This window comes from Cydia strobilella, chromosome Z (assembly GCF_947568885.1).
Source record: "Cydia strobilella chromosome Z, ilCydStro3.1, whole genome shotgun sequence".
Taxonomy (NCBI): Eukaryota; Metazoa; Arthropoda; class Insecta; order Lepidoptera; family Tortricidae; genus Cydia; species Cydia strobilella.
This window is the reverse complement of record NC_086068.1, coordinates 24,014,838-24,041,163: the sequence shown is the minus strand read 5'-3', so window position 1 is coordinate 24,041,163 and position 26,326 is coordinate 24,014,838. Positions and strand designations below refer to the sequence as shown.

The 26,326-nt window shown below is 35.8% G+C and overlaps 1 protein-coding gene across 17 annotated transcripts in view; it reads left to right on the top strand.

Annotated features, from left to right (window-relative positions):
- LOC134754140 (basement membrane-specific heparan sulfate proteoglycan core protein) overlaps positions 1–26,326 on the top strand; it is a 319,966-nt gene that overhangs the window by 215,132 nt on the left and 78,508 nt on the right. For 10 of the 17 annotated variants that reach the window (XM_063690229.1, XM_063690230.1, XM_063690228.1 and 7 more), the window contains 8 exons: positions 6,226–6,336; positions 6,425–6,541; positions 8,880–9,002; positions 9,815–9,928; positions 10,916–11,140; positions 11,545–11,670; positions 12,800–12,926; positions 13,317–13,423. In XM_063690229.1, the coding sequence (XP_063546299.1) occupies positions 6,226–6,336; positions 6,425–6,541; positions 8,880–9,002; positions 9,815–9,928; positions 10,916–11,140; positions 11,545–11,670; positions 12,800–12,926; positions 13,317–13,423 (1,050 nt within the window). The remainder of the gene's footprint in view (positions 1–6,225; positions 6,337–6,424; positions 6,542–8,879; positions 9,003–9,814; positions 9,929–10,915; positions 11,141–11,544; positions 11,671–12,799; positions 12,927–13,316; positions 13,424–26,326) is intronic. The other 7 variants (XM_063690227.1, XM_063690238.1, XM_063690236.1 and 4 more) reach the window with 5 other exon arrangements.

Genomic DNA, 26,326 nt, shown 5'->3' with positions numbered 1-26,326 from the left:
TTCGAACCTTAATTCTTGAAAATTTTGCTTTAGTATGCAGGTACTCACCATACCCCGGGGTTTTGGGTGCGGGAATGCATTAGATACGAGTCATACGAGCTCTTGAAATTAGTTAAACAATAAACGACTTCTCAGTTTCATGTTTAAAGTTAAGAATCCCGAACATACCTAGTCTGTGTAATGACGTGCGACGAATACACAAGGTGTTTTAAGAAGTTGTCCAAAAAGATGAGCAGTCGCTGCGCGGAGGTGGACTATTAAACACTTCACAGATACTCGACCTCCCGTCAGAAGGCTAAGAGAAACTTTGCATCTTACAATAGTGGGATTAAAAACGCCAAACAAATTTAGTGAAAAGAGGGATAAGATAATAGCTACATACATTTATCTCCTCTATTTTTGTGTCTTATCATCGTTTTAAACGGCAATATTCGTGCAGGTACTAATGAAAACCGTCATCTTACTGCTTTTAATTTTTTTTGCCTGTCCACTGTTACAGGCAATAACGAGTTATGCGTCCAGTTGCGTTAATCTACATCCAAATTTTGCTCGTCCAATCCAAATTTTCACATTGATAATGAAGATGAATTAATTCCCCACTTCTAGTTGGTTAGGGCGAAAAGGTGGAATTAACTCGTGTATTTCCTAACCACACCAGTAAAAGTATGATATGCTTCCGATATATTAGATAATTGATAGACTGATGAGAGACTAGACTGCGGTGTGCAAGAGCTGGATCGTCACCTACAGCTCAATTGAATCCAACGACGCTATAACAGCACGAACAATCCTGGGCATACAGCCTCGGGAAAGAAACTGATTAGATACGGGTCGTCTTCTGCAACGATGGGGTTCTCCAAGTTTAACTAATTAGATTTTCACCCTAGACCAAGGAGTTCTAAGCTTAAGAACACTGATAGGTTCCAAATTGCGGATACGTAACGTACTACATAAAATGACAAGTACATATGATGCGAAATTCATTGATCTCCACATAATATTACGGCTATATGTTAAAGCCCAAAAGCCGCCAGGTGAAGTCGAGAACATTGTCTTGTTTAGCGCGCTGTGCTAAGTATAGCACGTACTAGGCTCGTCTGCACGGTGGGCTGTGGAATTTTAAATACGAAAAGGTGTTTCTGAAAATGTTTATGCTTGGAAAAAATGTAGATTTTTCCTTGAAATGAGAGCATTCTTTTTTATTGTCGATTTATGTTAAAGCACATGCACTGACTGTGAAAACGTGATCACACTTTACCCGTTTGTCTGAAAGTACTTGTTTCGATATAAAATTTGATGAGCCAGCGTGCGAAGAGAGAGGTATGTGGTGAGAAGTAGATTGCATTGAAAATCGAAACAATAATTTTCTGGAAAGCTTATTTACTTGACTTTATATTATGACGATCGGTAAAGACAGAATGTATAATAAAAAAACATATAGGGAATTACTATCTTGTGCGATTAATTTTTTATTTAATGATTTTTATTATGAAATCGTGTTTATTGATTTAATGTTAACGTAACTTTATTTGTATATTTTGATATGTTGTAAATAGGCACGTTACCTTTTTCAAAACTTTTTCAGTGTAGTTTAACGTGTAGTAACAACACTTCGTCGTCTTCGTCAACATTTTACCTACGCACTAACAAAAAACATGGGTTATTATAAAAACCTTATAAGAAATCAACCGGTATATTAAAAACACCTAAATAACACAAAAAAGAAGTGTAAATGGTCATGAAATAAAGCTATGAAAACGGATTATATCGCGTATATTGAATTTATAATACATACGTCCCGACGTTTCGAACCCTTTACAGAGTTCGTGGTCAACTGGTTCTTGCCAAGGAGAAGCGATACATCCCCAGAATGCTGCGCGAGACCATTGAGATTAAGAAATATCCAAACTTTATTAGGGAAGATGGATTTTCTCTTTTTCGCTTTCCTCAGTCACCCGTTGACCACGAACGCTGTAAAGGGTTCGAAACGTCGGGATGTATAAATTCAATATACGCGATCCGTTTTCATAGTTTTATTTCATGAGTAGCTATCGCGGTAACCGAAGACAATATTATGTAAATGGTAATTCAAACATACAATGATTGAAGAGACCTATTAAAGACGATTTTCAAATACCTATAAAATGATACACCACTCGACTTAGTACATCGATTTACATGTTTTTCTTTTTTACAATATGACGGTTATCTATGGTTGTCGCCAATGTCGCAAGGGCCTGACACCAAGGGCCTGACACTCTTTGATAGAGAAAGATAGTCTTATCATGATTCCTATAAGAGGAATGAGAAAATAGTGCCATGCTTTGTCCTTATCACCGACCGGGTGGCATCATAGGTAGGAGGAGGAGAATTGACATATTTTGGCCACTTTGGCCGTCACATCACATCTATTTGATGGTGACTGTACCTGTTTATGATAAAACGAGTGTAACATGGTAAATTTTAGTCAACCGATTTAAATACAAGAAACACTCAGATCACAAGAATTCTTTAATACGTAGCGCCATCTCTAGTTGATACCCCGAGTATATTTGCGATAGGTCTACTACTAGTGAAACAGAGAGAGAAAGGAATACGGATTCCTTTTACTACTACACTTGGGCATATTGTGTCGGTGCCACGGCTTATTGATTTAGAGTATTGTGTGTAGATGGCGCTTTATTCTTATCTTTGGCAATAAAAGGGGTGCACTACATTTTTAGGGTTCCGTACCTAAAAAGGAAAAAAAACGGAACCCTATAGGATCACTCGTGCGTCTGCCTGTCTGTCTGTCCGTCTGTCACAGCCTATTTTCTCCGAAACTACTGGCCCAATTAAGTTGAAATTTGGTACACATATGTAAGTTTGTGACCCAAAGACGAACATGTAACGTAAACGAATGAATTTTAAACATGGGGGCCACTTTTGGGAGTAAATGAGAAAATTTAAAAATAAAGTTTTTCAGACTATATCGTGTTAGATATCAAATGAAAGAGCTCTCAAATATCTTTTTTTGTAATTTTGAAATAAATAGTTTAGAAGTTATTTAAGAAAATAGCCAAAAAATTCGAAACTATTGTGTCTAAAATTTGAAAAAAAATACACAAAATAGTTCTTGTGGCTACACATATGAAAAACATAACGCAGAAAAACTTATTGGAAATATGCAGTCAAGCGTGAGTCGGACTTAATTACTTAGTGTTTGATCCGACCCCTACGGGTTTTTATAATTACTATTCATATACTATAGTTTGATACATCGTTATTTAGAATAACGTAATAAATGGCATGCTACCGTAATACACCTAATTAACGGAACAAATAATGTTATTCTTGGTATAATGGTCATCTACATATATAAACGTAAAAGTCCTGACTGACTGACTCACTTAAATCAACGCCCAGCCCAAACCGTTGGACCTAGAAAGCTGAATTTTTCACAATAGGTAGCTTTTATGACGTTAGTATCCACTAAGAAGGGGTTTTTCAAAATTCATCCCCTAAGGTGGTGAAAAAGGGGTTGAAAGTATGTATGGAGATCTTTTTTTTTTTAGTGCGGGACTTGAAACTTTTTATAAAGGCATATTACTAAATACAAGAAAACTAATTTCAGCGTTTTTGAAAATTCATCCCCTAAGGTGGTGATAAGGTGGTGAAAAGGGGGTTGAAAGTTTGTATTGAGATCAAACATTTCATTGAGTGCGGGACTGGAATCTTTGTATAAAGGTTATTAGCATAGAAGAAAAGTAATTTCAGCGATTTTAAAAATTCACCCTTAAAGGGGTTGAAAAGGGTTTGAAAGTTTGTATAGGGTTCAAATTTTATTTTAAGCTAGGAATTTGAAACTTCGTAGAAAGGTATTTAATTAAAAGGCAAGAAAACTTGTTTCAGCATTTTTGAAAATTTTTCCCCCAAGGTGGTAAAAAAGAGGTTGAAAGTTTGTATGGTGATCAAACCTTTTTTTGAGTACAGGACTTCAGTCTTTGTATAAAGGCATATTATTAGAATACAAGAAAAGTAATTTAAGCGTTTTTAAATATTCATCCCCTAAAAGGGTTAAAAAGGGGTTGAAAGTTTGAATCCATTACAAATGCTAATTGAAACTTCTTAGAAAGGCATTGTATAATATTACACAAAAAGTTATTTCAACGTTCTTAATAATTCTACCCCTAAGGGTGTTAAACAGGGGATGTAAGTTTATATGTAGTACAAGTTTTCGTTTTAGCTAGGAACATGAAACTTGGTAAAAGGGCATTATATTAAAATAGACGAAAACTGATTGCACCGTGTTTGAAAAGTTTGTATTAATAAAGTTTGCAGCGAGCGGGAGCGAACATTTTTTTTTAAATAGTGGACTTGAAAATCTAAGTGTTGAGTTGAGAGGGATTATATCGAGAACAATTTTTTCAGTTAGGGGCTTGAAAATTTGTACTTTGTGAAAGACAAATTTCATGCGTTGTATGCTCATGTCGACGGGCATACTCTGACGCAGGCGCTCGCTGCGCAGAGCCTATTTCTGTATTTTCGTAACTTTAATTCAAACTGTAAACCTAGTAATAAATTTTGGAAAGTATTGCTGGGTTTCTTATTGCCCGCCTGGACAATAGTTACACCAACCATATATAACCACCAACATACAAATCCACGCGTATGAAGTCGCGGGCAATAGCTTGTAAGGTATATTTGCACTTCGTATAATATACATTCGCTGTAATGATTACATAATCTAAAGCATATTATTTGTTCTAGCAAGTGACATCACATAATTATTAAATTGTGTGGCATAAATAGTTGCATGACATAAATGGGTTAGGTTAGGTTACAACTGCGACTCCGCACAACGATACGTAGGTACCTAACAAAAGGTGGGTTAGATTAGGTTAGAACTTCGAGCTCCCGTATAATAAAGTACCTAGCAAAAAAGAATATTAGGTATGGTTAGAACTGCGGCCCCCGCAGAAACTAACACCTTGAATAAATGAGTTAGGTTCGAGTAGATCTGCGAACTCCCTAGAATAAAACAGCTAGCAAAAACAGTAAGAAATAAAAATGACGAAAGATGTTATAGTTATACCATATATATTTACTCATATATTTCAAACTATTTAATATAGTACACATATATATATATATATATATATATATATATATATTTTAATAGATTAAAACTAACAGAAATAAATTAGACTATAAACTAAACAAAACTAAACTAAAAGTACAAGCCTACAAATAATAAATTGGTCTGTGCCGTCTGGTAGGGTGTCCAGAGGGCTGGCTGCGTTGCCGCGCTGAACGGCAACGCCAATGCGCTGGGCGAGGTATGCCCCAGCCTTCCGGGCCCCCTTCGTCTATATATATTTATAATTGGTAAATGTACAAAGTATTACGTTATACAAAAATATTATATAACAAAATGCGTTATAAAAGATGTCTATATACTAGTTAAAAATTATATTATAATAGGCATTATACGAGTATCAATGACAGTTTAGACGAAATTAAAATATAACAAAAAAAATGTATTAAAAAACTTTTTTGTAATATATAATGATATATGTATCAAATGGCATTATAACAGATGTATGATAGTTACACACCCTAATAAAATGACTAAATAGAAACTAAATATTTATATGTATGTATGCTTTAATCCTTCATACGTTTGATTTAAAATTGATTATTATTGAATTGTTATTAATTAAGCAGTAAAATTAGCAGTGTACTTAGGTACTCGTTTACATTTTTGTGACAAATAATGTCATGGAAGGGTTTTATGTTCCCTTGAGAAAGGAACGGGTCGTACAGAACGTTATTTATTTTTTATTATAAGCAAAGAGGATATAATAGGATAGAGTGGTACTGTCATAGTAAATTTTGTAACCACAGTAAATTCACTGCCATCTATCCACACCCTTTAAAACTAAAAATGAAAATTTATAAAAATAGGATAAAATGTATTTAAATATGGATAAATGTTTTTTTTTTTGCATTAATTATGTTTATATGATTTAACCTATGTCCTTTCACTGATATGCGTTAAATAACACACGAAACCGTCAACGCCCTCTATACGAGAGTAGGCCAAAGGTAGTGGCGCCATCTGATCGAGAATCAAATTTTCGTGATTTTCGAGGCACGTTTTTTTCCTTAGACTGTATCCATCTATTACGGAGTTATATCTATCTTTGTTATAAGCATTGATTATTGTTGTATATTTGCCCACAGAATCGTGCGGTGCTAACGACTTCCGCTGCAACAACGGCAAATGTATACCGGGCTCGAGTCGGTGTAACAGTGTCGTCGACTGCCCAGACCATGAAGACGAAGTCGGTTGCGGTGAGTTAGTTTCTAAACAGATGTTGGTTTAAATATAGTGCCTTCCATGCCATACGAGTATTACGTCTATTCGATTGATATCGTACAGACTGCAAACACGGTGACTTCCAATGCCGGGACAGCAATGTATGCATCGAAGAAAGAAAACGGTGCGACGGTGTAGATCACTGCAATGATGGGTCTGACGAAATAAATTGTCCCGCAGGTAAGAAAAATGCCGATCGTAATATTTATGATATATTAAAATGTCATGTCAGTACCTGACTCTAACTAAATGTATGTTCGTTTCCTTATGCTTCATTTTGGATTGAAACGGTAAGTATCTCGTATATTTGCATGGTTTGGTCACCACGTATGCCCGAACAGTGGAAAGTTTCGCTGCCGAGATGGCACTTGCATATCAATGCTTCTGCGCTGTGATGGATTCAGAGATTGTGCAGGCGATGGCAGCGACGAGATGGGTTGCCGTAAGTGGTCACCTATTTAATAGGTATGCAAATTGGTGAACCAAATGCAGAAAGACTGATATATTATGTTTATTTAAAAAGCATGCACGGCAAACCACTGGCAGTGCGATTATGGAACCTGCATCAAGCGGAGCCAACGCTGCGACGGTCGCGTGGACTGCCCCACCGACCGATCCGATGAACGCAACTGTCTCGGTAATTATCCGACCGAACTAAATGCTTGCCTACCTAAAGTTAGTAACTTCCGCCAATATCTCTCTTCCCAGCTTCGCAGGACTTTGGTTCGGATCTGAATGTTAATAGTGTTCTTTTTATTTGATTTTATTTTTTACTGATTGCATTTTAATCATCATCGTCATTTTAATGGTCAAAAGAATATTCCCATTATTATTTTATCATACTACGATTATTATAACTTAATCACATCATTTATTACATAGAAATAAAAGCCATATATTATATCACTAAATTTTTAATCTCATTATACCATTGTACTTAGTTAATATAGCATGCTGAAAAAATACGAATTTATCTAGCACGCACATTAAATAATGAACATTAAGGAAGATGATTCGAGTCGTCAGAATCGTGGCTGCAATGCAATATGTTAACTTGAAAATCATCTTTTGAGGAAAGTGGACAAACAAGTACAACTATGGTAGCCAAGTCATGCCCTTCCACTCGAACGAGTCAAATATGCTCCCAGTTTCGTAGCACAAAGTCGAGGATAATGCATACGAGTAGGTATTGTTAGGAGTATTTCTATGGTAGTCAGGTCGCGATCTATCAGACTATTATGTAGGGCAATGGGCACCTTCTGCTGAGAAAATTAAGCAAACATTTCTAATAAGCCCTTAGTTCAAGTTAATTGTAGTATTTTATGGTAATTGTATATTTTTGTATCCTGGCACAACGTATCATTTTGTATCCTCGCACAACGTATCAGCATTGCGATACAGCGAGGAAATGCAGCCAGAATTCTTGGTACAATGCCTCAAGGGCCTATTTTAGATTTTAGCCAATTATTAATTTCGTTTACGTAGTACCACTGTATGTATCTTGTATGTAAATAAAGAGTATTAAAATAATATATCTTACCCACGACATAATCAAACACCTTAAGTTTTCTTTCGATGTTTATACGACGACAATAACTTTTAAAGGTCCTTTTTAGGGTTCCGTACCCAAAGGGTAAAAACGGGACCCTATTACTAAGACTCCGCTGTCCGTCTGTCCGTCTGTCTGTCTGTCACCAGGCTGTATCTCATGAACCGTGATAGCTAGACAGTTGAAATTTTCACAGATGATGTATTACTGTTGCCGCTATAACAACAAATACTAAAAACAGAATAATATAAATATTTAAATGGGGCTCACAACAAACGTGTTTTTTTTACTGTTTTTTTCCGTAATGGTACGGAACCCTTCGTGCCTAAGTCCGACTCGCACTTGGCCGGTTTTTATTTATATTAAAATGACAGCTCAGGTAATGATGGTCGAAATACAAATTTTAAGTGTGCATTTTACTAAACTTGCTATCTAAATATTTTAAAAGAACTTCATTTTTAAATTAATAGATAGTCATTTTCTTTTTAAAATGTACTTCACTATAGCCTCCAATATAATATTAATTTTAGTACCCATTTCTATTTTTTTAAGCTACCGAAATCCGGTTAATTAGTTGATCGGTTAAATACGCGCCAAAAAATGCAGGATATTTGTTCAAGTCTATAACGGGAGTGTTATAGTTAAAAAGAATTTAAAAAAGTTTTTGTAATATTTGTAGTATATTATTTATTACAAGTATAAAGATACATTACCGTTGTGACAAAATAAAATTCGGGTACAGCATAGCGTCAGAGGGGTCCTCGCGTCTCAGTAGCTTAAGGTTTTCGATTTGTTTACTCGTAGGTATTTGTGTGTTCTCATTAGTGCCTTTTTATTATATTATATTCACTTAGATTAATAAAAAATAAATAAAAGTGAATCTTTTAATAGTGCCCTTACCTTATTTAATGCGTGTGCTTTTCAATCATCTCACTTTTTTAACTTTTTGCATGTTTATTTTAATATTAGCTTTGCCGCCGCTGACATCCCACGAGTTTATGTGCAAAGACGGAACGTATATTCTGCAAAGTCAAAGATGCAACAGAAATTACGATTGCCCTCCAGGAGATTATTCCGATGAAGTGAATTGTCGTAAGTTCTTGCAGTCTAAAGTTTTCGGTTTTGTTTTGTAGTTCTCTTTCTTTTTCGTCTCTTTTTCTTCTTCTGTTTCTTTTTCTTCTTCTGTTTCTCTTTCTTCTTGTTGCAATTTCTATAGTTTATATACTTACTATTATTTCTTTTAATCGTAAATATAGCTCTGATGAGCTTCCATTAAATTTGATAATTAAGATAGTCCTACATTCATTACCTATTCATTGATCGTTTAATTGCTTTATTTGTACATCTACTCAATAACTCCTTGAGACATTTCCAATAAACTTTATTTACTAACTAAACTACGCTACGTATTTTCCACGCGAAGTGCCTGTGGCTACTTACCGGCTGTATCCTAACCGCTGTGCGTAAAATTAAAGAATTACCTATGCCAAATTTCAGTTCAACTCACCAGAGCCAGAACTGGTTCATATTTAGCTTTTGTTTTAAATCTAATAAGTGAACTGGTGTAAAAATATAATCCGTTTAATATACATATTTTCATTAATTTCAATTTTATTATCCTACTACATATATATTAAAAGTCTAGTAGTTATATTTCTTTAAATAAAACTATTTTTTTTCATTTACTATTTAATTATTTAAATATTTTGAAAAGTAGATATATTATCTTAGACTACGAAGACAACAATATCACTGTGAGCTTGTGATCAAAAAACAGGTTGTCCCGTAACCCAACGATAAAGCAAAGAGGACGCTGCTTCCTCTGTGTACCCTGGTCCAGTCCTCTTCGCTGTACCGTTGATACGTGTCAACGTGTATAAGACGAGATTTCTTTTACCCGTCAGCATGTGGTGAAGGCGACTTCAAATGTGACAATGGCTACTGCATCCCGGCATCTAAGCATTGTGACAGAACGCATGACTGTCAGGACCGTTCAGACGAACGCGGTTGCAAATATGGTTTGATTTTTTTAACATTCATGATTTTTCAAAATTATGTTTGAATTATTCGTACAATTGTACAGTCAAGAGGTGATGGTTGGGCAGTAACGTTTGACAACTCTAAAATTGTAGATTTCGAATTTATGTCCCAATTTGAAATTTAATTTACTTAGTTTTTTCGTTTTTTTGTGAACGTTTTATTTACTTCATTTATTTTATCTTTCGTAATATATGAAAAGGTGAAATCAGTTTGGCAAACTTTCTGACAAACAATTTTTTTACTTATCTAAGTAGTACATACAATAATTTTGTGAACGGGTTTTGTCTAGAATAAGTATGCAGGATATCAAAATTATATCAATTATCTTGGTTGAGAACGCTTACGCCCACTAGAGCACATCATAATACGTGGAAACACGACTCACTGATATTCAAATAGAATGTTGACTATCAGCGTGTAGTAAGTTAATAATTGATTGTTAGTTCCTGAAGAAGAAGAAGAAGCTCCCATGTTTACTGCAAACCATGGTTACTGTCAGAAAAATTGCCGTATGAGTTCCCTCTTAAACCAGTCCCCGTTGTTCAAGCTTTGCCTGCTAATTCGATTAACCTCTAACAATTTTATTTAACAATTTTTTTTAATAATTTATGTATTATGTTGCTTGGACTAAGAAACAGAGAGTATTTTCAACATGTGTAGAGTAGATTGTGTTTTTTTGTTTAAGGATTTTCTATTTTGACCTTAGATAACATACATATTATGTAAACATCTCATCTCATGTGTAGATAGCGAATCTCATTCATGTATACCTATCGTGAATAATGATAATTTGATATGTTCAGTATTGTCCAGGGAACATAATACCCATATACTTCGAATAATACCTAATAAGTCCCATTAGTCAGAAATATTGCAGACCGACAGATACTTTAGAATAAATAAGTATGTTTTGTACATATTTCTGGCACGTGAAGGGTTGTGGTTTAAGCGATAAATTATGACAGGCACAATATGCATGGCTTATGAATATAAATGCTCGAGCGGGCAGTGCGTGCTCGCCGATGCGCAATGCAACGGGACGGCCGAGTGCGCAGACGGCTCCGACGAGAGGAACTGCCCTGGTTGCAAAAGGGACCAGTTCCAGTGCAGGGACGGTTCCTGTCTCAACATCGCACTACGATGTAACGCTAAAAGAGATTGCCCTGGCGGTGAGGACGAGTTGAACTGCGGTAAGTATTGGACGATTTCCGTAGGCAAAAAGTTACAAATTGTTTTCCTCAATGATAGGCATGTGCATGTACACCATTTGATTATATCACTGCACGGCATGATACTCTTAAAAAATCACTTCATTAGAACAAAAACCGTTAGGTAAGTTAAGTTATTAGTTTTGAAGGTAAATTTGTTGTTTGCATTTTGTGAAATGAAGTTACTGTATGTCGGTTCGCTTTAAACAAGTCTTATCAATATAAAGCAATTATGAAATCAGAAAGTTGTGATTGTCCGTTAAATGCTTCGTCCGTGTTTTGCCATTTAAAGTCATTGATTTGGCACAAGTGATAAGCAATTTGATGTGGCATATATATATAAAAAGTGTCATTGTAAGAGATGATCAAGATACTGTGTATTGCAGGGCCGCAACAATGCCCGGTGGATCAGTTCACGTGCGCGCCGCAGTCGCAGGTGCGGTGCGCCGTGCACTGCGACGACGTGGCCGAGTGCGACTCGGGCGAAGACGAGCTCGACTGTCCCCCACCCGGTACTTTTAAATTCTTTTTTCCACTGGCTATGCGTCATTCTATCAGCATTTTGTACTACTGAGAAATCAGCCTGCAGAATAAATGTCCCTTCCCATCGAAACCATCTAATTTTACCCATATGAATTTTGCTTCCACATTTCTTATACGAACTGCCAAGGAGTGGAACGCCCTGCCCGAGTCTGTGTTTCCGCATGAGTACAATTTGGGGCTCTTCAAGGCAAGAGTTAATAGGTATCTCATAGGTAAGCGTGCTCCACCGTAGACCACATCATCACTTACCATCAGGTGGGATCGTGTTCAAACGCCTGCCTATTCATCATAAAAAAAAAATATTTTTTTTATTTATTCAACCATATTTCTGTGGAAAAACTTACCGTCTACGTAGTTTAATGGCAATCAAAGTAAGTTTCATTCGATGCCTACAATCGAGGGTCAACTTTACTCATTCAATTTTTGAAAAAAAAATGCATTTTCGTTGGATACTTAAACGAAGAAATATATATTGAATATTATTATGATTAAAATTATAATAACTAACTAAAACTAAATAAGACTAAATGAATCTGAAATAAAACTATAATAATTCTAAAAAAGGCCCCGCGACATAGTATGTACCTAAACACTGGCAGCATTTCCGTGTAGTGATTGTTGCACTAATACGCTGAGCGAGGAAGCTGCCAGCTCATCGGTCTCCTGCTGTGGCGTCTCTGAGTCAAGCTTTGCTTCGTTTAGGGCTATGAGATTGACCCCGAATATTTTTTTCTCTATTTATAAATGTAGGTAATTGCTACGTTAGATGTATATCTATAGAATTACTTATATATTAGGCTGTAAAAATGGTTATTGTTGCCTTTATTACACTTTAATCTAAAATATATTTCAATTTTTACATTTATTGTGATAAATACATATATATACAGCGCAAATATTTATGCTGCCACTGCGAAAGTAAATAGCTATGTATTTGTATGCTTAGTGTGATATTTAATGTATGCGAGGCCCAGTGTTACGTGTTATTCATAGTACTGGATTTGGTATAAATATTTACGATTACTTACGATTAAATTGAATTAATAATGAAGACTATTAGGATAAGGGTATTGAATGATGTGTGTTGTATTGTTTTAGATGCGTGCGAGCACGAGTGCGACGGGAACTGCCTGGCGCCGGCGCAGATCTGCAACGGCGAGCAGGACTGCTCGGATGGCAGCGACGAGTACTTCTGCAATAACTGCGAAGGACCTGACAACTTTAGGTCACTCTATTTGCTAATAAAAAAACTTTTGCATAGTTATTACCTACTATTATTTGTTATTTAATAAAAATGTTTTGGTCAAGTAGGTATTGTTAAAATACATTTTATGTATAAGTACCTACGCTTATCTTATAATGCGCGATTATATCTCAGAACTACACGTTTTATTTGTCATTAGCGAGTGCAATGTGGCTTTAGCGAATGTTTGCTAAAAATTTTTTTTAAACGTATGACTGCGCGAATGGTCAATTAACATTATTTATTTATTCTATCATAAAAAACAGTGTTTGTTCTCGTAGAAAATCTAATTATATTTATTAATATGTATTAATTAATACACAATTATTTAGTTATAAGTATTACAACAAAATTGTTTGTTTTTGTGTTTAGATGTAAGAGTGGAGAATGTGTGCACAAAAATGTGCGCTGCAATGGCCTGCCGGATTGTGAGGATGAGAGTGACGAAGAGGGCTGCGACAAAATCATGATACCATCGGGTAAGTCGTACGTCAACCAACACTTGACGATACTCACCCGCACAGTACATATGCGGACAAGCTACCCTCGGGGTTTCGGAGCCCCCTTACATAGCGTGCGCCTGCACTCAGAGCACATTGCGACTATAAGAAATTATGTAGTATTATGCCCGCCGTTTTCTCTTCTCATAAATCCTCAGAGCCATGCGGGAACTATACTCCTAATTTGCAATGAAAACAATTAAATAAAGAACATTACAAACTGGAGCGATACTGGCATAAGAATTTAGACACAAAAACCGTTGAAATAGATATCGTTACAGTACCGAAACTTATTATTCTATAATTTCAGGAGAGCTGGCACGAATGGATCGAATGAGTGAATGATAATCTGTCAAGTCAAAATTGTTACATACAGGTTGATTCAAAAATTAAGAATCGTGTAGATGTTCAAACATTTCTGTCTTATGACCGCCCAAATACATTGTAAAAAGTTTTTTGTTAAAAATGTTATGTTTGATACAAGTTTTTGTCGCTGAGTGTACTTTTCTTTCAACAGGCAACAAATAATCATCGAGACAATTCTAACTAACCCAAGCACGGTTACGCATTATTTTATATTACTATTATAATTACTTGGTAAAGACGGCTTACGGGCGGTGCCAAGTGTGCCAGTACATTGGTGTCAAATCGCGTTGTTCTTAATACCCCATTTTTTATAAGATTAAAAAAATTCTAATCTCAACAGTAGTGGTATCTAATCAACTTTTTCTTCCAAAATGCTAGGGTTCCTATGATATCTAATATTGTGCTACAATAATAGGTATGTAAACGACGCTACAATTCAGTGCCTAGTTACTCTGATAAAAAGTTACCTCTACTTTGAAGTAAGGCCCGTCTTTACTAAGTAATATCCCAACAAACAATTAGGCGACACTTAGCACTTTATTTGTAACTAAAAGACGTAAAACGACGCTATATTAACGGTTTTATAGGTCGCAGTTGTAAAACAAAGGGTTTACAAGAGATAGTTACCCATACAGAGTTATTGTAGCTATTTAGACGTTATAATACAGCCTAGACAGTTTGTGTTATTAGCCTTAAGCAAATTTTACAACCTTAAGATCTTAATAAGCAGTAAGCACCTGCATTATGCACTTAGGGTTCTAAACAGACGATAACTAACTCTTTTATAACCCTTTTAGTATTAATATTATAGTACATACTATAAGTCAAAGCTGTTACGTCGTTTCATTACAGACTTCCTATGTTCACCCTCCAGTTCCATCATCAGATGAGTTCCATGTCATAATAATATTGCATTGCCAATGTCATCCAATTTACATACGTCTGCAAATATTCAGCATGATCAGAAAATCGGTAAGTGAATCAAAAAGTTACGAGATTTGACCCGTACAAACATACATTGCAAGTTAAACAAAAGCTTGTAAGAAAATACTAAAATTAAAATTGTGGTGAAGATATTTTTTATGTATAATTAAATAGCTACATTTCTATTATTAGTCCTACTTGTAAGCTCGTGAAATACAGGGTTGCGTGAACAAAACATTTCCTTTGACAGGATTGCTCCTTAGGATTTAAGATGTTTTTTTTTATATATATCACGTCGGTGGCAAACAAGATGTGGAGCAACCAAGCTTTTTGATATAAATTTTTAACTGGTCTCAACTTTATATTTATATCATTTAAGGCCGATTTAAGGTACTAACCAAGCTACTAGACCAAGTTTGGTATCGTATTTGTATAAATCGGGCATGCAGAATTCATTCATGGTATCATATGGAAACCATTGCGACGTAAAACCATATATATATATTTTTAATTCCACTTCATGCTTATACTGCTGAGTTGTAATTTGGTATGGAGATAGTTTGAGTCCCGGGGAAGAAAATGGGATAGTTACTATCCCAAAAATTATGTATTAAAAGTGAAAACAGAGGTGTAGGTTTGTATGGGAAATCAATAACAGCTGAACCGATTTAAATGAAATCTACATCTAGGTATATCTTAGATTTATGTAGTTGAAAATGATACCAAACTTGACTTAGAACCTAAACTTAAACAATTAATTACCTCAGACGTCACCGAATAATTCCCCACTAGGCCAAGCAATAAGAAGGTATAGAGGGAAATGCAAGGAACACAATTTTTAACTTCGTAGCTTTGTTTGGACTAGTTAGGAGATGAACATATCAAAAGTCCCCGGCCGTAACCCTGGTGCTGGGGGTGAGAGGGGGGTTTGAAGGTTCCATTTTTCGGTTTTTCGATTATATCTCGGAAAGTTTAAGCGTGAAGAGGAGTTAAAAAAAAGTTATTTGTTTAAAGTTTATATGTTTTTACTTCGGAAAGAAAATAAATGAATTCAGCACCCCCGATTTATACGAAAACGTTACCAAACCCGGCCTAGCAGCTTTACTGATGTAGATAATCAAGATAAAAATGAGAGCCCTAAATAAACCTTCAAGAGCGGATATCTCAAAAACTATACAAGATATCGAAAAAATTGACTGAATAAAACTTGTAACAAATTAAATTTCTTTACATTTTGTATAAGTGGCCAAGTCGCTCAGACGCATAGTTTCCGAGATATAATCGAAAAACCGAAAAATGGAACCTTCAAACCCCCCTTTCCCCCCAGCACCACGGTTATGGCCAGGGACTTTTGATATGTTCATCTCCTAAGTAGTCCAAACAAAGCTACGAAGTTAAAAATTGTGTTCCTTGCATTTCCCTCTATACCTTTTTTTGGGCATTTATTTTCTGGCCTACTACGGAGTTATAGCTTTATTTTAATAATTATGTCACATTCATATAACCTGTCAAAAATTTACAATATGGCGAAGGAATGTTTGAAATGTCACCGTATCCTTTTCGACGCCGTGTCAAAAAGGATACGGTGCTGGATGCTGGATGACCACGTCACCAAAGTGTCAAAACTCAAATTGAACATTATGCATACGCATGTAGGTCTATGTTGCTCTGTAGTCTATGACCGATTAATCGGTCTTTGGCGTGTAGGTTTAACAAGTGCGTATATATCGGTCATTGGCGTCCAAAAGGTTTAGAATTATTTCGCTTAAAATTAAGTTTTTTCTTCGCAAGTGTGATGAAAAACATTGTGTGTAACTCCGGGGGTAAGAATATTGCAAACTCGAGTCTTTAATTCACTCCAGCCTGCGGCTGTCGTGAATGAACACACTCGTTTTCAAAATTTCTCTTACCCCCCTCGTTCCACAATGTACTATCTTAACAGTGTTTTACAGTTTACCGTTTTGCAGTGTGATTCTCAATATTTTTATCAGTCATTATATTTTTAATTAGTAAATCAACCTGCATTGTGCAATTTATGTACAAAGAACCCTCCGTCTACCCTCGGTTGCACACTGACGCCGTGGACTGTGAATAGAAATTTCGTATCCTTATTCCGTATTTTTTTGGACTGCGTTGTCACCGTGAGAATAGGGTAAACGAAATGAAAGCTCCATGATAGTAAAATCTTATTATTATTACTTACATGGGTATACGGGTATTACGTGGGTATAAACTATTTAGAGTGCTGACAATGCTGACAGGGTATAGAAATCTGAAATAAAAGTGTATTTTGTACTGGATTTAGTAGTCCAATTAGTAAAAAATATATTTGAAGAGGGGCGTTCCATACATGTAACTAAGTGCCACAATAAAAAAATCTGAAACCACCAACGTGTGGCACATCATTAAATTGGTCTTTAAAAATAACTTCAATGTTATTATGCACTTTTTTCGATAAATTTAATACTTTTGGGAAAAATCCGTTTCCAAAGGCCAAAATAATGTTCATCCCTCTATAACTTTTGGAACAAAGTTTAATAAAATATGAAAAAATATCGAGAAAATAGACCCTAGAAAACACTTTGAGAAAAAAATACTTTAAACATGATCGGTCGGGTCATTTTTGAGTTTTCATTAAAAAACTCTTCATAAAAGGACGTAAGTGCCGCGTAAACACGTAATTTGGCGTGTACGCGGATTCAGGATTCCAAAAGGCGGACCTGTGGATTCTATTTCAGTCCTCAGTCACTTATTTCAAATGGGAGAGTGGAACCCAGCGTGGAACGACGCTTTCTAAGCAGCAGTTGACCGCAACTAGATGGGTAGTTAGTAAAAACACACCAAATATTTACCTAAAATACCCGTATTTGCCGTATACCGTAACTATGTATTTAGTGTGGTTAAAATATGATTTTATTATAGTCGTTAGTTTTCAGCCTGGCCCTTTCGATTAACTCTTTATCTATTGTAAGTAAAACCGCACGTGCCACTACCTGCAAAAAAAAGAATCGCTAACTTTGACCGCGTATACTATACGGCTATACTATGTATAGTCGTTAATTTTCAACCTGGCCCTTGCAGCTAACTCATTGTCTATTGTAAGTAAAACCGCACGTGCTACCAACTCAATAAAAAACGGTTCGGTCAATTTAACCGGTTATTGAATTACAATTTCTATGGAACTTGCAATAAGATTCAAAATGAACTACGGAAAAATTGCGAGGCTGTGTGGGGCCCCTCTACAGTTACTGAGTTTCGGCGAGTCGAACGCTACAGAACCAGTCTAAAATATGTCAACGAGATGCGTAACAAAGGCGCGTTATCCGATATAAAATGTATATATATATCAGAGAGCGCACTTACACTGGTTTTTGAGCGTTGGCCTAGGGGGTCATCCATAAATTACATCACACGAATTTAGTGATTTCACATTTGGCAATCCCGTTCCCCCTCGTGTGACTTCACATATTTGACAATTTTGTTTTCAACTAAATTAGCAAATTGAATGAAATATAGTTATTTTAATAAAAATATTTTAAATAATAGGAATATTAGAAATTTTATGACACGAAACCGATACGATATATCGTTTCAAAAACTAGCTTATTTAGTTGTATCGCGAATACAAACAATCAACACAATTTTCTACTACGAGTGAAATTATAGTGACGTCACAAAGTTTGTAACTTCTCTCCCCCGTGTCACAACATGTCACATTTTCTAGACCCCCTCCCCCCCCTAAACGTGGGACGTAATTAATAGTTTTCCATTGCAATTGGCACGTATTTAACCGCTCAACTAATTAATCGAATTTGGGTAGTTTAAAAAAATAGAAATAGCCTACTTTGGTGTCCCACTGCTGGGCCTCGTTTTTTCCATTCGACCCGGTAATCGGCATTTTCCCACCATTTGGGGTAGAATGCGTCCAAGTCGTCCCGCCATCTCCTTTTCGGTCTGCCTGAACCCCGGCCTGCACCGCCTATGGTGTTCCGTGCGTCCCACTCAGTAACCATTTTGGCCATGGGTACTAAAATTAATAAATTGGCAACAAAAACGAAGCCTTAAATTAATCAATATGAGTTGTATTTTTATGAATTTTGGCCACATTGCCAGGAAAGACAGTGATAACCTGGAAAAGCGGGTAATCACTGGTAAAATCGAAGGCGGTGGACAGACCAAATTCGCTCAGCCCTTGATGTAACGCTCCACGGTGCCCTACACTCGGCGACAGACAGAAAGAAGTGGCAGCAAATTGTCCAAGAGAAGCTAGAAGTTACCTAGAAGTGACCACGACTCTCAGTGATGAGGAAACCGATGCAAGGAGGAGGAGGAAACCACTTTTTAAAAAGAAAACGGCTATATATTTGAGGCTCATATAAATTATTGGCGCTAATATATTAATACACAGCCAAATTATATTATTATTAATGAAAGTTCGTGTTTAATATTTTAGATTCCCGAATATTGATAAGCCAATAGCGTATTTCACTGTATTTAAAATTCATTATTTTACACCATGCATGAAATAAAGCGCCAGAAGATTAATAGAGAAACGTAGACAGCAGTTAGTTTTAGACACAATTTCTATTTTAAAGCCCGTATAAAACTATAAAGAGTAGGTAATTTGATTGTGACGTCACATGCTAGTGTTTCATATAAATTCCATAGTAGCAAAATCGTTTTGACAGTTCGAAAAAAGAAACTGATTTGACTAGTAGTCAAATACCCTATTAGAATTATATGCCACTGACCGAACCTTTTTTGCAGGTAGTAGCACGTGCGGTTTTACTTACAATAGACAAAGAGTTAGCCGTAAGAACTACTATACATAGTATGTAACAATCGCCGCGCTATCTGGTAAGAGCTATAATATTGTAAAGTAGTATCGTCGCAGTTTTATTTTAATAAACAACTGGTTAAAAACTGTATATAATGTGAATCAGCTTGCAACATGCACTTATCTAATGTAAGACCTTATTGTACCTATGAAAGCAATAAATTACTGATTACTGATCTAGAACGCAAGTAATTAAGTCACTTTGAAAGTAATTACTCATTAAGTACCTTCTTATTTAAAACAAAATTGTTAACTATACTTTATCACGTCTATATCCGCTAAATTCCAAATGACCTCTCATTGATAATCACCTTTTTGCCAAAAACTAAGCGTAATAAGCTTCTTATAACATAAATATCATTAATACACGTTAACACAATTAAATAAAAACCGATTTAGTACTTATATCTCACCAAAATATTGAAATTTTGTTAATAATCGTTTTTACTCACCAAAATGAGTAAATACGAGTATTTACTGTATGCTTTGAGTAAATACCGAGTAAATACTCAGTATTTACTCACCCCTACCCATCTCTACCCTCAATAAGAATGATACTCGCATATCGTCGCTGCGCGTACAAAAGTAGCTATGTGATTTTTAACGATTTTTAGGTTTTAATGCCATTTTGAACCTTATTTCCATACGCATATGCTCCAAAAACAGCATGGCGCTTATTTCAATATTTAAGGATTTATCAAATGTAGGTATGTGATGTCTATACAATGAATGCTCTTCCCATAATCGCTAACTGGAATAAATCACATAACTACATTTTCTTATTTGAACAGCAATTACAGACGTGTGCTTGCTATGTGATGCTTGACACATAGCGATATTTTCTACTAGTTTATTGAAAAATGATTAGATGCGCTTACTCCCGATATGTAGTTTCTCGCACATAGCGATATTTTTATACTAGTTGAAGTTGATGTTATGTTTCTAGACTGTGCGTTTTACGATACATAGCGGGATTTTCTTATAACAATCGAGTCTACCGTATATTAAACTTTTATCTACCCTCATGTTGTATACAGGTACCTACTAAACATTATTATTTCATATGAAGCGCTGGTGGCCTAGCTGTAAGAGCGTGCGACTTTCAATCCAGAGGTCGCGGGTTCAAACCCCGGCCCGTACCAAAGAGTTTATCGGAACTTATGTACGAAATATCATTTGATATTTACCAGTTGCTTTTCGGTGAAGGAAAACATCGTGAGGAAACCGGACTAATCCCAATAAGGCCTAGTTTCCCCTCTGGGTTGGAAGGTCAGATGGCAGTCGCTTTCGTAAAAACTAGTCTACGTCAATTCTTGGGATTAGTTGTCAAGCAGACCCCAGGCTCCAATGAGCCGTGGCAAAATGCCGGGATAACGCGAGGAAGAAGAGTAGTTGACCTTAATATTTTTTGCCTATATTTTCCAAAGCCCGAATTTTAATTGATTACATGTTTATTTCGGAAATTATTTAAAACTCGACGTTTATAGATTTAGATTTAGATTCATTTATTTCTCAATAAGTATTACATGTTTCTATTACAATCGAATATAAAAATGAATACATATTAAGATCGTCAATATATAATAATGTACAATTAAAGTATTTATAGAATAAATTGGCAGATAATATACTATAATTTAACAGTACATACCTTACACATTATTAATTTACAATTTACGGATAGAATTACTTAAATAGTTTAAATTACATATTTGCGGTGGAATCAGTACTCATTGTGTATTCCTTTACACTGTACAATGTCTTATCGAGTAGCAATTTCTTTACTTGGCGACTGAAGGTGTTGATATTAGTTTCGGCTTTAGTTTATTTGACAACTTATTATATAATTTCTGAGCCATTATCTCGGGACATTTTTTTGTAATGTTCAATCTACATTTTACTGGCCTCAGATCGTCTGGATACCTTGTCGGTCGTATACTGATATATCTAGCACATACGAATTGACTTTGATTACTTCTTACATATAATAATACCTCATAAATAGATGTTGACACTGATGTTAGAATTCCTAGGTTTTTAAAATGGTCCCTACACCTATCTCTATACTTTGCGTTAGCCAGGATTCTAATTGCACGTTTTGCATTTTTAGAACTCGCTCAAAATCTGTTGCGTTTCCCCATAACAAGATTCCGTATGTAAGGATTGAGTGTACATAAGCATAATACGCTTCCTTAAGATTATCACTAGAGATAAGTGTTCTTAACTGCTTAAGGATATATACACCTGTTGCTATCTTTCCGCATACCGTGTTTATATGCGTCTTCCACGAAAAAGTAGAATCAAAGTCATATCCCAATAAGTTTACGTTTTGGACACTGGATTGATGCACCCTTGGAGGTAGTTATTTCAATCTTATCAGATTCTTTTTGCCACGTACTAAATTTCATGATATGTGTCTTATCAAAGTTTAACTTAAGACCATTGGTTTTAAACAAGGTTTCTAATTTCGATAAAATTACATTTATTTCATTAACTACATTTTCGTCAGGGTCGGCATTAACAATTATTGTTGTGTCATCTGCATATTGTGTTATTTCACCGTTGATATCTAAGCTAGCTGTCTTTTAAAAATATAGAAAATAACACATTTCCTAACGATGAGCCTTGTGGGACTCCTATTGTCATTTGTTGTGGTTCAGATCTATAACGTTTTCCGTCAGCTTTAATTTCCACCGTCTGTTCTCTATTTGATAGATATGATTTTAATAGTTCAACACTTTGAGCTTTTACACCGTAAGCGTGCAGTTTAGCCAGTAGCAAAGAATGGTTTACGGAGTCAAAAGCCTTTGACAAGTCTAGGAAAATGCCACCTACTCTCTTATTATTTTCCAAGGACTGAACAACACTCTCCATGAACTTGTGAGTTGCTGCAATGGTAGAACGACCGGGTCTGTAAGCATATTGTGCATCCGACAGGGCGTTATTCTTTTCAATGTGTTTAAGTATATCATCTGACATTATTGACTCAATTAGCTTTGATATTGTGGGCACTATAGTTATGGGTCTGTAATTACCAACGTCCGTTTTATCACCTTTACCTTTATAGATGGGAATGGGACACAAAGGAGTTTTCTTTAGCGATTCGGGGTAAATATTCGAGCATAAAATATTGTTTATGAGGTATGTTAAATGGTCAGATAGAGCAGTCATTATGTCAAATAGCAGTTTTCCTGAAATTTCATATATATCTTTGGTATGTGATCTTGATATTTTATTTTTTTCTAGTTTTAATAAGTATTCCGGACTAATTTTGGAAAATTTGAATGGATTCTGAATATTGGAATGATTAAAAGTCAATTGGTTTATAGCTTCGTCTTCATCCGGCCTATTATTAATGGCTAGATCATTCCCTATTTTTACAAAGAAGAGATTGATAAAATCAGGTACCTTCGTGAGGTGGATAGGCTGATTAGTGCCTACGTCTTTAAGATTCCAGTTAAAATCTTGTATAATATTATTACATTCTTCTTTTATTATTCTCCATATCTCTTTTTTAGGGTTTTTGAGTTAGCTATGCGTTCCTCGATGTGCTTTCTTTTTGAATCTAGTAAAGATGCCTGCATTGTTTCTTTTTTGTACTTTAGGTTATCCTCAACGTTTATATGTGGGAACTGCCTATTGAACAAATGTAGATCATTTATGTCTTGTTGTAAGTTAAATATAGCTTCCGTTATCCAAGGTATTTTGTTAGCGTATTTCTTTTTCGTAAGTTTGGTGGGCATATGTAGGTTCAGGTTGTAAACTATTTTCCGCATTAAATTATTAATCATAAAATAATAAATTCCTTAATAATCTTTTTTTTTGTTGACAAAGGCTTAGGGAGCAATTTGGAGGATATGTGGGACTTTCTCCTGCAACCATCCTCTCCCAGTGAGAGGAGAAAAGGAGATATACCCACTAAAAGCCACTCCGGCGCTCACCCTTCTGACCGTTTTCAAGGAGCTGCGGAGTGCCTGAGATTCTACCGTGACTCCTTCCGGCGGCCCTAGCTTATCTTACTCCGGAGTACCCACACCGATGGAAAGGAGAGGCAGAGACGCTTGACCCACTGTCAATCGTGTAGCGCCGTGTAGTGCGGGCTCCCACAGCCCGCTGGCCCTGCTAGGGGTTTATGCGGACAGCAAATTGTGCCCATTTTCTTCACCGCCGTCTGCGCCGGTTCGGGTGCGCGTCGTCAGCTCCTACTCTAACGCTCCCTTTCCGCGGCCTCCTTCTGTGAAATGACGGTTTCGCAGAAGAAGGGTAGCCTTCCATTTCCTTTCGCTGCCCAACATAGTCGTTACGCCGTTACACAGTGAAACGTTCCCTAATAGAAATTGAAAATGTCGACTTGACAACACGAGAAATTAAACGCGTTCGATCTGACGTACACAACATGACCCATTCCATCCCCCAGGGTGGAGTACTCGCATGCTTGTTATTTTTAATATATATTAACGACATTCCAAAACTTATAAAAAACGACTATAATTGCGTTCTCTTCTCAGATGATACTTCATGCAAAGACAGTATGAGCATCAATAATGAAATAAACCTAACACTAACTCCACTGATAGAATGGATGGAAGATCACAACCTAAACTTAAACATATCCAAAACCAAAATCATTCAATTTAGGCCGCATCAAAAAAACCCTCTAGAATTAAAAGTAACGTTTAACTGCATGGACTTGGAATGCGTAGGGACAGCAACACTGTTAGGGTTTGATATTGATACTAATATGAATTGGAAAAAGCATATTGCCAAATAAAAAACAAAACTGTCATCTTTTATTTATGCATTGAAAGAGCTTAAGAGAACGACAGATTTCCAGTCCGCGCTTACCGCATACTATGCCTATGCCTACTCATGGCTTAAGTATGGTATAATACTATGGGGAAATAGTATGGATGTGAAAGACCTATTTATTCTTCAAAAAAAATGCATAAGAATTTTAGCTAATATTTACTGCCCAGAAAGCTGTTTACAATATTTTAGGGAATATAAACTTCTTACGCTGACCTCTTTATACATCTTGGAAATGGGTAAATTTGTTAGGGAAAACCCAAACCTGTTTACCTATATCCAAGATCAGCCGCGACGATATGAATCCCGATTTAAAAATAACCTGGCAACAATAACAGGCTCTAATTTAAAATTATACAGCTCAAGTCCGTAGGCCATGGCAATAAAAGTATACAACAGAATAGATAACACTATAAAAGCAGAACAATGTAACAAAACATTCTTGACTACACTTAAAACTTACTTGATTGACAAATGCTACTACACTCTAGAAGATTTTTTTACAGATCCGTCTGATTAGTAATACCACTATTTGTGTGCACTAGTTTTAAATTTTAAATTTGGATAATATTGTAGATAAGGTTAAATTGAATCAAATTATTGACATATTGCACTCTAATATTAATCCTATTTCTAAAACATTTACATTCTTATTATTTTAATACTTATATAATTTGACATCACTTAATAATATTTATTTGCCCGTTTATTTTTGTATTTAATACACTGACAATTACCTGATTCAATTCGGCTTATATGTATAAAAACTACTAAATTGACCTACTTTTATATTATACACATAGATTTAAGATTAGATCCTAAGTATGCATGTAATATTGCTATGCCCCCACGGGGTCCATATGGAACTACCAAGAATTTGTAATACCTAAAAAACTATGGTTGCAATAAATAAATATGAAATATGAAATAATCCAAGAGCCGCCGTCATGGTGCGACACTCTACGGCCCAACGATTGCATTCTTGACTGCAGTGTGCCTCTATGCTCTATGGTATGAGATCCATAGCGACAGTCCTCCAGGTCTTCCTTCTATCTTTGCTGCATCCGTTCGTGCGCTTGTTGACGAGGACGCGGCAGTTCTTTGTGTGCAGGGAATTCATTTAAGGCCCTGCACCTGACCCTCTTCCTATGCGGATCGGCGTGTACCTGAGCCTCTAATTCCCACAGCAACGCCCCGTCGCATAGCCCCGAATCATCCGGTTCACAAAAATTTGATCTAACCTTTAATCATTTAAAAAATTAAGAAACAAGATATGCATCGTGATTATCACCCATTTTTTGACAGCTTGAATCATGAAAACAACCTAACTTCACTGTGATTACTTACTTAATAAAGGAATGCAGGAGAAAACCAATGACAGTCCATTATACGATTGTCATCTGATATTTGAATGTTGAATAAGTTTATAAGGGGATGAATGCTGATGGACGGCGAGCGGATGGTAGACCCAAAAAACGATGGATGGATTGTGTGGATGGTGTTTAAGAAAGGAGTGAGTGCTGAGGTGACCAAAGATAGAGGAGAATGGAAGAGAAAAACATGTAGTGCCGACCCCACGTAACGTGGGATAAGGGCAGGAACAAGAGAGTCCTTAAAGAGATGAGACTAAAGGTAACAATTTAAATGAGTTCTAAGTAGGTAAACATAAATTTAGTTCAAAGATATTGACTGAAACAAATTGATCATATATGGGTTTAAAATAATAGTTATAATAAAAAAATTGGTCAACCCCGCAGTCATAACGGCGGTAGCAAGTGTCCCGTGCGTAGGTAATCACATTGATAAAAATCTTGTTATTAACGGTCGATTTGGTTTATGTAAGCATAAAGATAATATATTTACGAAACTCTTTCTTTACATCTTTATTTACCAAACACCAAAATGACAATCAATGTAATAAACGTCAAAGTTGACAATAAACATGACAA